We start from the raw sequence: 12,914 nt of genomic DNA, 5'->3' as shown, positions 1-12,914 counted from the left end.
TTGCGTCTGGGAGCCCAATAAAATGTCACTATTTTTCCTCCCCCCCGCTGTGGTTAATGGTACAGTCCTATAGCTGGGCTGCGAAGTTGGCGATGGCAATGGCGGCCATCATCCTCTCCTCCTCAGCGGACGCCGCCTAAGCCCCGTCCCCTCGCTCTCCTTCAAACGCGGCTCGCGATTGGCTGGGGCCTCTCCTCCGTGCCAATCAGGAAGCGGCTTCCATGGAGGAAGGGAATAAATACAAGATGGCTGCTCATATAAAACCAGGCGCAGGGCTTCTCCCTGGCGATGGAGGAATAAGGGTTTTAATCCGCGGCGGCGGTGTTTGGCCCTTGGGCGGCTTGGGAGGGCGCCCGAAGAGGGCAGCGGGGGTCCGGGCCGTCGCTCCAGGCCGTCCTCCCGCTCCAGGGCCCGGGCCCAGCCCCAGCCCCAGCCGCGCTCTTCCCTGTGGCTGCGGCTGCCCAGGCCTAGGCCCTTCCTCCTCCTCCTCCTCGCCATGGCCGTCTCCAGGTGGGTGTCTTCTGGGCGCTGCGTGAGAGGGTCCCTCTGCAGCATCCTAGGCGCCTCGCCCCTTGGGAGTGTCTCCTCTGCCAGCCAGGCATCCTCTCAGGCCCCTTCCCCTTAACCCCAAGGGGACCCACAGGCCCCCAAATAGGGGATCATTGGGGAATGCTTGCCCATAGGGGATCATTGGAGATTGTTTGCCATAGAGAATGGCTGTACAGTACTGTGGATTGCTAGCCCTATGTGAAGAATCGTTGGGGATTATGTGCCCATAGAAAATTACTGGGGATAATTTGCCCACAGAGAATCATTGCAGAAGGCTTTCCCCATAGAGGATCATGGGGAACACTTGCCCATAAGGAAACATTGGGGGTTGCTTGCCCATAGGGAAGCATAGAGGTTATCCCGTGATGCTCCATGTGCAAGTAGTCTCCATGTTTCCCTATAGGCAAGCAATCCCCATCATTCCCTATGGACAAATAATCTCTATGTTTCCCTTTGGGCAAGCAATCCCTGTATTTCCCCATGGACAAGCAATCCCCATGATTCTCTATGAGCAAGTATTCCTCAATGATTCTCTGAGCAAGTATAGGTGTTTATCAGACGAGCTCTTAAAGAGGTACTATTCCAGTGTGACTCCTCTAGCTGCCTCCTGTTGCATGCTGGGATTGGCAGTTTTAAGGAGGGGTATTTAGAATTCTCAGGCAGAGAAGTTCAGCTCCTTAAAACTGCCAATCCCAGCATGCAACAGGAGGCTGCTAGAGGAGTCACACTGGAATAGTACCTCTTTAAGAGCATAGTGTGATAAACATCTTAGTTTCTCTATGGGTGAGTACTGGCATTTGTTTTAGTACGTCTCTTTAAAGAGGCTTCCTGGCTATAATCTGACACCTGAGGAATGAGCCACAGACGATGTGCCTTGTTTAATTACAGGAGTGGGATTTTGGCTGCACAGAAATGAATGAGAAGGTGGTAAGGTAGTCAGAATAGGAGGGGGAAATTTGGCCACAGAGAAAAATCCCTCTGAAGATGGCAACCATAGATGCAGAAACAAGCTCTTCTAGAACATGGCCTCATAGCCCGAAAAACACACAAAAAGCAATGGATGCTGGCTATGAAAGCCTTCAACTTCACATTGAAAATCAACCCATTTGAAACGTGGTGCTGGACAAGTGTGCTGAGGATACTGGACAGTTAGATAGTCAGGATAGGAGGGGAAATCAACTCATTTGAAATATTCTGGACAAGTGTGCTAAGGATACTGGACAGCCAGAAAGACAAACAAATAGGTCCTTGAACAAGTCAAGCCTGAAATCTCCCTGGAAGTCAGGATGATTCAGTTGAGGCTGTTGTACTTTGGTCACATTGTGAGAAGACATGAATGAGAATGAATGACTGGTTGGAAAAGACAGTGATGCTAGGAAAGGTAGAGGTCAGGAGAAAGGGAGGGAGACCACCTGCCAGGTGGATGGACTCAATCAGGGAGGCTATGGGAATTAGCCTGCAGTATACTTTGCCATCATCATCAGAGTACACTTTGGCAAGTTATTGTTTTTACTTTTAGCCAGAGCTTCCTTCCCACCCCCCTTTTTTGGACTACAAGTACCAGACTGGTTGGAAGTTATAGTCCAAAAAGTAATGTTTCTAAGCTCTGTTTCAAGCAGTCTCTCCCCCCTCCTCCCCATACACACCATCCCAGTGGCCTCCCAACAGAGGATAGTCAAGATGAGATAGCTCAGAATCAGTTAGCCTAGGGCAAAAGGAGGCTGGGAAGCTGCTAGCAGTCCAGCTGCCTAAATACAAAAGCCAGGGGAGAGTTTCTCAGTAAGATATGGTACTTGTCCATGGCTGTTGTACTTCGGACACATCACGAGAAGACATGACTCACTAGAGAAGATTGTGGAATGGGATGAAAATGCTAGGAAAGGTGAAGAGATATAGAAAGAGAAGAACTCTATTAATGGAGTCACAGGAATGAATTTACAGGAACTGAATAGAGAAGTGGAGGACAAGGGGGCTTGGAGGTATCTCATCCACGGGACCACCATGGGTCAGGGCTGATTTGAGGGTATATAACTGCAACAGCATCCATGCTCTTGCCCATGCCTGAAACATGCACGCAGGCCTCCAGCATTATGAAAGGCATGCAGCATCATTCTGCTTCTTGCTTTATCCTCGTGCTTTGCCATTGAACCAGCTTGCTTTCTCCATCTACACTTTTTGAAGCTCTACCCAAGCATCTCCCATCAACTAATCAAACACACCAGCATGGCATTTTACTTGTTTATATGTTTTACAGTTTGCTATGCTGTTCTAAATTTATTTAGAAAAGAGCACTTTTCTCAGTTGCTGATGTTTGCGCCAGTCGTTAATGTTCTTTATGTGTCAGTTGCCGTGCAGTTATTTGAAGGGTATTAATAACTATAATTTGGCATAGTTTCAAAGTGATTCTTCTCACACCGTGTGACAGTGGGAGTTGTGTGGCCCCTCCAGATGTCATCAGACTGCAACTCTTCCGTAGCCAGTGATCCTGGCTGGAGCTCCTGTGAGTTGCGGTCTAACAGCATCTGGCAGCTGCCCTATTTCCACTCTGTTTATAAAGAAAAAAGTTTAGTGTTTTGATAACATTAAGTGACTGTGTGAAACTAGTAATTGACACTCTAAATCATGAAAGTAGTAACATATGATACTTAGAAATCAGCCTCTCTTAAAACTTTGTGATTCTGTATGGGTCTCGTATTAGTACAGTGCAGTTGGGGAATAACAAGTGATATACTGATGTTTGCAAAATATGAGAGGAAAGCAATGGCTTATAGTATTAGTGTGGTATGTTGCATCTTGAAACAGCTGGCCACATTGATGTGGGAATGGACTGAAAGTTGAAGAGAGATGCTGTAATCATAAATACTTCAAGTCCTATCAGTCTCTTGGGTACTTGTGTCTGCATGCAAGTGCTTAGTAACATGTTAACTTCATGTGACCCATTGTGCGTAGAAATCCCCCCCCCCTTTACTTACTTCTTACATAGAACATTCTTCTGGTAGTCTCTTTTGTTAAGTGGCAGTGTTGTATTGTGCAGTAGTTGCTGTTCATAGAGCTAATTCCAAAACTTGTTTCTGAACATGTAAATTAAAACCTAGGCCTTTCATGCTGTATTAACTTACAGTAGCTTTTGAGCTTCTGTCATGAGTTCTTTACTGTCTTACTTCCCAGAAGTCAGTTTTACAGTGTAATAAATATAGGATGAGTACTTGTTTTCCATACAGAGAGTTTCAGCTTCATACTTCTGCATCTTTAATTCTGCAGGAGCTAAACAGGCTTTAGAGAGCCACTGGTAATTGAAGGAGATGAGCCCTTTCTGATCTAGTGCCCTCTATATATGTTGTAATCCAACACATTTGCAGTGCATCGGATTGTAGAAAGATGAAATACAGTATTAACATAACCAGGCTGATGACCTAACTTGAGTTACGGCAGTTTACCTTTAAAGTTATTGAAGTGGAAATGCTCCGAGGACACGATTTCCAAAATATTGCTGTGGCTTTGAGCTAGCGAGAATTTTAGCATTTTCAAGCTGTGGTTTCACACAATGTTGTTGTGTTCGTTCAAGTCATGTCCAACTTATGGCAACCCTAAGTAAACCCTATCCTGGGGTTTTCTTGGCAAGATTTGATCAGAGGGGGGTTGTCTTTGTCTTCTTCTGGGGCTGAGAAATCGTGCCAAGATCACTTAGTGGGTTTCCATCACTAAGTGAGGATTCAAGTCCTGGGCTCCAGAGTTGTTGTCAAATGCGCAAACTACTAGATTACACTGGGTCTCATACTGTAGCTCAGTATATGCATGTTGATGGCTCTAAGAAAGATCTCTCTGAGATGGACTTAAAGAAAAACAGTCACTTCTCACAGGAATATGAGCGTTTGAATTTTTTTTCCAGTTTTTAGTATAAGATGAAGGAATGCCTAGCAGTGGTAATAAATGGCAGACAATTGGAGATTTTTAAGTCTAAAGTCCTGTAAATCCTTATCTGGGCCTAGCTTTCACTGAATACTGTGTACAGTGGTGCCTCGGGTTACGAATTTAATTCGTTCCGCGGCCGCTTTCGTAACCCGAAAAGCCTTCGTAAGCCGAAATGCCATAGGCGCTAATGGGGAAAAAGCCGCGGCTCTGCCGCGGCTCCATTTAAAATAGCGCCGGAGTTTTTTCGTAACCCGAAACAATAAATCCCTATGGGATTTTTTCGTATCCCGAAAAATTCGTAACCTGGGTATTTCGTATCCCGAGGTACCACTGTACATGCAGCAACACATGTGGACATTATTTTTCTTATTTACTTAGGAAACACCTAAAATGTTATGAGTGCTGTACACAAAATAAAAAATTAAAAAGCCCTACCTTCAGGTTTGCACTGTGGAAGAAACAACATTAAATTGAAAAGATAGGTAGGACAGGACAGACAACAGTAATATTGGTTTAAATTACTTTAAATATTCAAAGTAAGTTGAGCTGATTGTTTACAGAGCCTTAATTGGGAAGGATGGTAACACAGTCAGCATGCCATATCCATTGATCTTTTGATCCGCTGATTAAAGCATCCATGGCTTGAAAATATTTTAAAAGCACATAAATTCCAAAAAACAGACATTAATTTTGCCACTTTCTGTAAGGGACATCATTTTAATATGCCATTGTATTTAATGGGACTTGTTAATTATTTATTAAAATATGGTACAGTATGTACCTCATTGTATATCAGGGGTAGGCAACCCTTTTGAGCCGGGGGCCGGGTTGCTGTCCCTCAGACAACTGGGGGGGCCGAAGCCAATAAATAAATAAATAAATAATTTTTAAAAAATTGATGCAATAAATAAACCGGGACAAATGTAGGACAAAATTTTCAAATGGAGGACACTTTTTAAAATAAAAATGGAGGACACGTGAAAAAAATTGCTGATTTTTAAAAAAATGTTAAGATAAATGCATGTTTCTGAGGCTTCTATAGACAATTGCCCCACCATGCCCCTCGCGCGAGACGCCAAAGGCCCCGGCGGCAATTGGCGGCAGAACCGGGCTGGGGCCGGTCCCAAGGCCTCGCCGGGCCGCATCCGGCCCGCGGGCCGCAGGTTGCCTATCCCTGTTGTATATCATGAGAGCTCAGGGCTGCTTACAAATAGCACCAAAACAAGTTAGACTAGTTAAAAAAGAGAAAGTAGAAATAAGCTAAAAACATTGTAAACAATATAATAGTTAAACAGATTTGAATGTTTTTAAAAGTATAAATAATGGTCCTGAGCAGCGTGGGCTTGATTTAAGTAAATTTGATTTAAATCATGATTTAAATCATGATTTAAATCACTACTCAGAAAGACTCGATTTAATCATGTGATTTCCCCCTCCCCAGGGTGCTGTTCCTCACTATAACTTTTAACACATATTTTATACACCTCAGAGTTACCCAAGAGTCATTCTTGCTGGTACCATCTTTATATTTACAGCCAGATGAAAGTTTCAGTTTTAGAATAACAACTTTTCAGATTACCTTCACAGTTATATATACTGATTTGGTTATACTGTTAGAAACATGTCATAGAGCCACTTAACCCCAGTTAACCTGGTATATTTGCTACTGGGTGTTTTCACATGTCTTTTTTAAAAATTGCAGCGATCCACATCTTCGGTAGTGTGGGTATGCTCACTACATTGGATCTCACTACATTGTTCCTGGGAAATAAGGCGCCTCCGCTTTAAATTGCTCCGATGACAAGTGTGAATGGCAACAGGGTTAAAATGCCACAGAGATATTTGGGAACAGGAAATGTGTTGGGAACATCGATCCAGTATTGCATCACAGCGGAGATCCAGATCTCCTCAGGACAAAAATGTAAATGTGAATGCCTCCTAAAACAATACTCCAAAAATAATAACCCAAAGACATGTGATGTGGAGTGTCTGCTCAAATGGTTTCACTTTTGTTTTTATTGCTTGCCCCTCCTTCATGCTTAGCTTCTTCAGCAGATCTATTCCGTTCCCAGTCTCCCAACAATCTGTTCATTGAATCTTTTGAAATTTAGCACTTAAGATTAACCATCCATTAAGATGCCAAGCCCTCCCTCCAGTCCATCTGCCTTGGTCCAGGCCTCGGAGGTAGAGAAGAACTGCTGGTCCTCATCCCCTTCCCCACCACCACTCCCTTCCTTTGTGTCCTGTCTTTTTAGATTGTAAGCCTGAGGGCAGGGAACCGTCTAATTAAAAGATTGTATGTACAGTGCTGTGTAAATTTACAGCGCTTTCTAAATAAAGGTTAATAATAATAATAAGAGATAGAGATTGATTCTGTGTATATAGGTTTGCAAAAGAATGATGGGACTGTGATCTCTGCAGACAGCAGTAATCATAAGTGGGACATTATAAAACAGAGATGGGAACTGTGTAACCCTCCAGATACTGAAGTGCAGGTCCTGCCATTTCTCCCATTTACAGTATTGATTCAGTTGTCCAAGATTTGCAGTTAAGCAACCGGGGTGGGGGTGGGGGAGGGGGGCACTGTTTCCTTCCCCATTATAAATACTAGTGGGAATATTAGAATTAAACTGACATTAATTTTGGAGGTAAAATTAACAACAAATAATTTTGGTTATGTTCATTGTTTTGGCTAAAAGTATATTGCCAGGATCTTGCATTGGGAGACATACATCCAGCAGACAGCCGTGATACATCTCCTTGTAAAACTCCCAAAGCTCACTTTCTTTGCTGCAACCCCCCCCCCCACGGCCATTTTTGTGTGATGAAGAGTAGCAGAACTATTTTCCATTATATGGAAACTTGTTTGTGACATGCTTCCAACTAAAAAAAATAGCCAGATGTGTCTGCTGCTCCCCATGTTCTCCACCAACATAGGAATGGCTATCAGGGAGGGCTGCCACAATGAGGGTTGAGTGTGGTGTTTGGTTGTTGATCATAACAACAGAGAAAGAGGGTTACACACAATAAGCATGAGTTAGTCATTGTAAGTTACTAACAGGAAGTCATCGTATAGCTCCATGTTGTGTGTTGGATCAGTGGGAAAGTGTAACATCTAATGCAGGGGTAGGCAACATTTTTGAGCCGGGGGCCGGGTTGCTGTCCCTCAGACAACTGGGGGGCCGAAGCCAAAAAATAAATAATTAAATAATTTTTTAAAAATTAAATAAATAAATAAACTGGGACAAATGTAGGATGACATTTTCAAATGGTGGACACTTTTTTAAAAAAAAAGTGGAGGACACGCAAAATTTTTTGCTGATTTTAAAAAAAATGTTAATATAAATGCATCTTTCTGAGGCGTCTATAGACAATTGCCCCCCTTGCCCCTGCGTGCAAGAGGGCAAAGGCCCCGGCGGCAATCGGAAGCAGGACCGGACTGGGGCCAGTCCCAAGGCCCCGCCGGGCCGCATCCGGCCCGCGGGCCGCAGGTTGCCTACCCCTGATCTAATGTATAGTTAAACAGTAAGCCTGAGGGTTCTGTCATGTGTCATTTCAAAGTTTGAACACTTGTTAAACTGGACTTTTATGCTGGGTGTGGATATAAGCATGGTGGTGTTGGTGTTTTGAAGTATTTCCTGGTGGCAGGTCTGTCCTTGGAAGTGCAATTCAGTTGTTGAACTACTCAGTCCACTAACATTCCTGGGACTGTCAGATGAAAAGAGAGCCAATATGGCGTAGTGGTTTGAGTGTTGGACTATGACTCTGGACACCAGGGTTTGATTTCCCAGTCAGCCATGAAATACATGATGTGACCTTGGGCAAGCCACACACTCTCTGCCTTGGGAGAGCAATGGCAAACCTACTCTGAACAACTCTTGGCAAGAAAACCTCATGATAGGTTCACCCAGGGTCACCATCAATCAGAAACGACTTGATGCATATAACAACAAAAAATCAGGTGAAAAGCAGTAAAGTATACAGGCTTTGTTTTTGCAGGGGATCCATTCAGGATTCCCCCTTCAAAAATGGAGTTTCGTATATATTCAAGCCCATTGGTGCGCACTCCATTATTCCCCCCTCCATTGGTCCCTCACACATAAGCAAGGGATGCGGTTTCCAAAACGGAGAACGGAAGGAGGGCTGTATTACCATATGTTGAGTTCAAAAGGCAATATGTAAGGTCAAACATTTTTAGAAGTTAAAGGAGCTCATAGAATTTGGAATCTTGCTCTCATGGTCACACAAAAATTGACATTTTAAATTTTTTTATTAAATTCTATTAAAATACATGAAAATAGGAATAATACATTCATGTACAAGAAGATTGGTAAAAGATATTAACAGGTATTACATAACATTGTTTGACTTCCTTTTCTGTAGGTTATACCATGCAAATTCTCAAAATAAAGTTTTAATTATCCATTTGGTTGACTGGTCACACATTCTTTATCTTCTTTTTATGGTTATCTAAGTATTACCTTGGGGAAAAAACAACAACATATTTTCCTCTTTACTGTTCTTATCACTTTGTGACCATCTTTAATTGCTCTTACTCCACCCCCTTAGGTGAAATTAAGTTCCATCTTGTTTCTGTCTTTCCCTTTTCTATTTTTTTAGGTTTCTTTTCTTTCTTATACCACTATAAGTATATATAATTTGAAAATTCCCATATAAATTGGTTGTACATATATTCATAATTATAAGTAAACATTTAGGTCCTTGATCTTTTTCTTTATTCTAATGGCCCCAGGGCAATATATTCACGTATCTTTCCTTTTAGTTATCAAAATTTATTATTAATCTTTTTAGTAATTAGTTAGCTGTTTCCTAATTCCTAATGTCATTTCCCAGTACTGTAGCACTTGATCCCATTCTTTTTTTTTTAGTTTATCTGATGATTTATTGTTAATTGCATAAGTTAGTTTATCCATCTCTCTTAGATTCTTGTATGGGAAAAATGAAAAATTGACATTTATAAATGAGTCTGATTTATGTATCAAGCAAAAGTCTAACAGTTGCCTAATCTTTGGTGTACACATGCCATTTCTCTTTAGTTAGTATGATGTGATGGCACAAGATCTTCCCTCTAAATGGAACTTGAAATTGAGGACGTCTATGCTAGTGTTTCAAAAGAGCAAGAGTTAATAGTTCATAGAATATATAGAGGTAAACTTGAACTTGCTGCAGAACCATTGTTTCAGGTGACAGGATTCTGTGATAGCAGCAACATTTCTCATGCAGGTGAAGTAACTTTATTGGGTACGATGAAGCCCCACTTCCAGTCTTGTACTGCCACCTCTCTTTCCTACCCACATTTTCCTTGAAGGTAGTGCTGAGTTAGGCTGGGGCTGTATACTCAAGGAAATGTAACTTTCCAATGCTCTAGTAAGGAATCTGTCGGGGGCAGCATTTTTAGATATGACAAAGACCCCATGGCCACCCGTTCTCATTGCAAGGGATTCTTTGTTGAAGCCACTACCACCACGTTAGGAAATGATGATAAGGCTTCCAGGGAGAGTTTGAAAAAGGTTCTTAGGTTCTGTTGCAGTGCCAGGGATCTCAGTGGGAATCCAGCAGGACCCAGACTTCAGAATGAGTTGGAAATAAGTTATATTAGTTTCTGATAATTTTTAAAATATCATTTGGAGAGCATATTCTGAGCTGAAGGGAGGGCTTGCTTCTTTGTAATACTTCCAGTTTTTATCTTTTGTATGTATGCAGTGTAATGAGCCATTTTTGTAAAAATGTGTTATCACACTTTTTACATCACGTAATTACAACATGGTCACATTGTTTTGGAAGTTATACCCAGTACACAAAATAACTAGGTGGCTTCCTCATTTTTGCTCTTGATCAGAATGCCAGCAAATTTTTGCCAGTACTAGTTACAGCTAGTAGTTTGTAGTAACCCCAGTTTGGAATCTTTGGTCATAAAACAATGAATTGGGTAGAGTAGCACTTGGTAGTTGTTTTTGTGTGTCTTCATGTCGACGACTCTAAGGCAAACCTGTTAGATGGTTTTTTTTGGATAGCTTTGTTCAGTGGGAGTTTGTCTTTGCTATCTTCTGAGCCTGTGAGTGTGTGACTTGCCCAAGATCACCCAGTGGGTTTCTGTTCCTGAGCAGGGATTTGTCTTAATCGAGCACTCAAACCACTACAGCACACTTGCTAAACCAACCTTGAAATCCAGTAGTACTAAGAGTGGCATTGCCTAGCTGCTAAAAGCATCAGATTGAAGTTGCATGATGTTGCATGATGCATCTGGCAACGTTTGTTAACATCAGTCTTCATAGGCAATTTCTTCATGTAGTTCATAGTAAACTGCGGAATTCACTGCCACAGGATGCAGTGATTCCTGTCAATGTGGATACTTTAAAAAGAGACTGAATAATTTAATGCAGGGTGTAGCCATCAATGGTTGCTAGTCAAGATGGCAGCATATCACCTCCAGTAGAAAAGCAGTATGTATTGGAAGGGCAAATGACATGATTAGTGCACTTGTACCCATATTCTGCTGATGGGCTTTCCACAGCCAACTGTTTGGCCAGTGTGTGAACAGATTGTTGGATAAGTTTGGCTTTTAGTCGGATCTAACATGACTTTTTCTATGGTCCCATATAAACAGGCCAAAATAAAGCTGCTTCAGGTCACTTTGGAGGTATGCTGTTTAAAGGATGCATGCGTCCTAAGGGTCCGGAAGCCGTGCCAAAGCCATATTCCAGTCCTAAGGACTGGAGCATGGCTTTGGTGTGGCTTCCAGACTCTTAGGATGAATGCATCGTTTAAACAGCATACCTCCAAAGTGACCTGAAGCAGCTTTATTTTGGCCTGTTTGTACGGGCTCTAAATTAACTAGTCAGTAGTTTGTTTAATGCCTGAAACAGATAGTAGAAAGTGACTTTCTTCCTTGAAAATGCAGTAGGAAATTTCAAATTTAAAATAGAAACATCTGTTCCATGACTCACGAGATTGCATGGGTGAGATTAATTACTGCATGTACATGTTATTTCTGCAGTATAGTTCCACTGAAGTCTACAAATGATACTTGACCTTCAGGAACGTCAGGGAAATTGTGATCAGATACAGTGGACCCTTGATATTCACTGGGGTTTGGTTCCAGGACCCTTGTGGATATCAAAATCTGTGGCTGCTCAAGTCCCATTAAATTACAATGGCATAATAAAATGGTGCCCATGTAAAAATGACAAAATCAAGATTTGCTTTTTGAAATTAATATTCTTTTGGACTACAACTTGAGAGACCAGGGTTGGATTCCCCATGGCCATGAAACCACTGGGTGACCTTTGGCGAGTCACATGCCCTCAGCCTTGGGCTGGGGGGGAGCAATGGCAAACGTCCTCTGATGAACAAATCTTGCCAAGAAAACCCCATGGTAGGTTCGCTTTAAGCAGGTCGCCATAAGTCAGAAATGACTTGAAGGCACATAACAACAACAATTCTTTTTTTATGTTTTGAAGCTATGGATGATTGAATCTGTGGATAAATAATCTGTGGATATGGAGGAATCAGTGTATACTGTGGAAATGGTTTTGGTTCCCCTCCCCCCCTTTTTTTTTTTTTGAGGTGCCTCAGAAGAGTCAGCATGCATTTGTGACACGGAAGTCTTAGAATAGAAGTGCAATGTACACATTCTGTAGTATTATATAGTTTTAAAAATGTTTATTAATTGACGGCTGTAAAGGAGTTTTTAAAAGGATAAAATGAATCCCGATGTGATAGCTTTATTTCGTTTGGGATAATTGGATTGGTTTCTTGCAACCAGATAATCTGTGTATTCAACCAAACTAGAATTTGTGTTGATTTGAAGATGTGAATATTGTGGCAGAGATCAGCAGGTTGTCGCTGTTAGACTTGAAGGCATCCCTTATTTCTTCTAGCTAGCTATACACTTCATTCTAGTTGCCTATCCTGTTACACAAGTAGAGTATCTGAAATGCTTGGGGGAAGAAGTGTTTTGGATTTCTGAACATTTTGGATTTTTGAATACTTGCATATACATAATGAGATCTTGGTGTTGGGGTCCAAGTCTAAATCAACATGAAATTCATTTATGCTTCATATACACCTTTTATGTATAGCCTGAAGATAATTTTATACACAATATTTTAAATAATTTTATACTTGAAACAAAGTTTATGTATATTGAACCATCAGAAAGCAAAGGTATCACTACCTCAGCCACCCATGTGGACAGTTTTGGAGTATTTCAGAGTTGAGATTTCCAGAAAAAGGGTACTCAACCTGCATAAGTTTAGCCTACAGAACTGTACTTCTACAGAACTCTGCTTCTACCACCCCCCGCCCTCCCCCCCCCAAAATATGACTGCATTTCTGTACTGCATATAGGGAATATATGACCCATTGGCTACATGTAACACCATGAAAAAGCTGTCAAAAAACCGAAAGAAGCTGATATGAAAGGAGAAACA

General features: G+C 41.8%; 1 protein-coding gene across 1 annotated transcript in view; it reads left to right on the top strand.

Annotated features, from left to right (window-relative positions):
* The first annotated feature begins 217 nt into the window (after positions 1-217).
* The window catches only part of BTAF1 (B-TFIID TATA-box binding protein associated factor 1), an 82,029-nt gene continuing 69,332 nt past the window's right edge, over positions 218-12,914 (top strand). The window contains exon 1 of the mRNA XM_042459247.1: positions 218-510. Within this exon, the coding sequence (XP_042315181.1) occupies positions 497-510 (14 nt within the window). The 5' untranslated portion in view covers positions 218-496. The remainder of the gene's footprint in view (positions 511-12,914) is intronic.

The sequence above is a fragment of the Sceloporus undulatus genome, chromosome 3 (assembly GCF_019175285.1).
Source record: "Sceloporus undulatus isolate JIND9_A2432 ecotype Alabama chromosome 3, SceUnd_v1.1, whole genome shotgun sequence".
Taxonomy (NCBI): Eukaryota; Metazoa; Chordata; class Lepidosauria; order Squamata; family Phrynosomatidae; genus Sceloporus; species Sceloporus undulatus.
The sequence above is the reverse complement of the archived record's forward strand: the minus strand, read 5'-3'. Positions and strand labels throughout refer to the sequence as shown.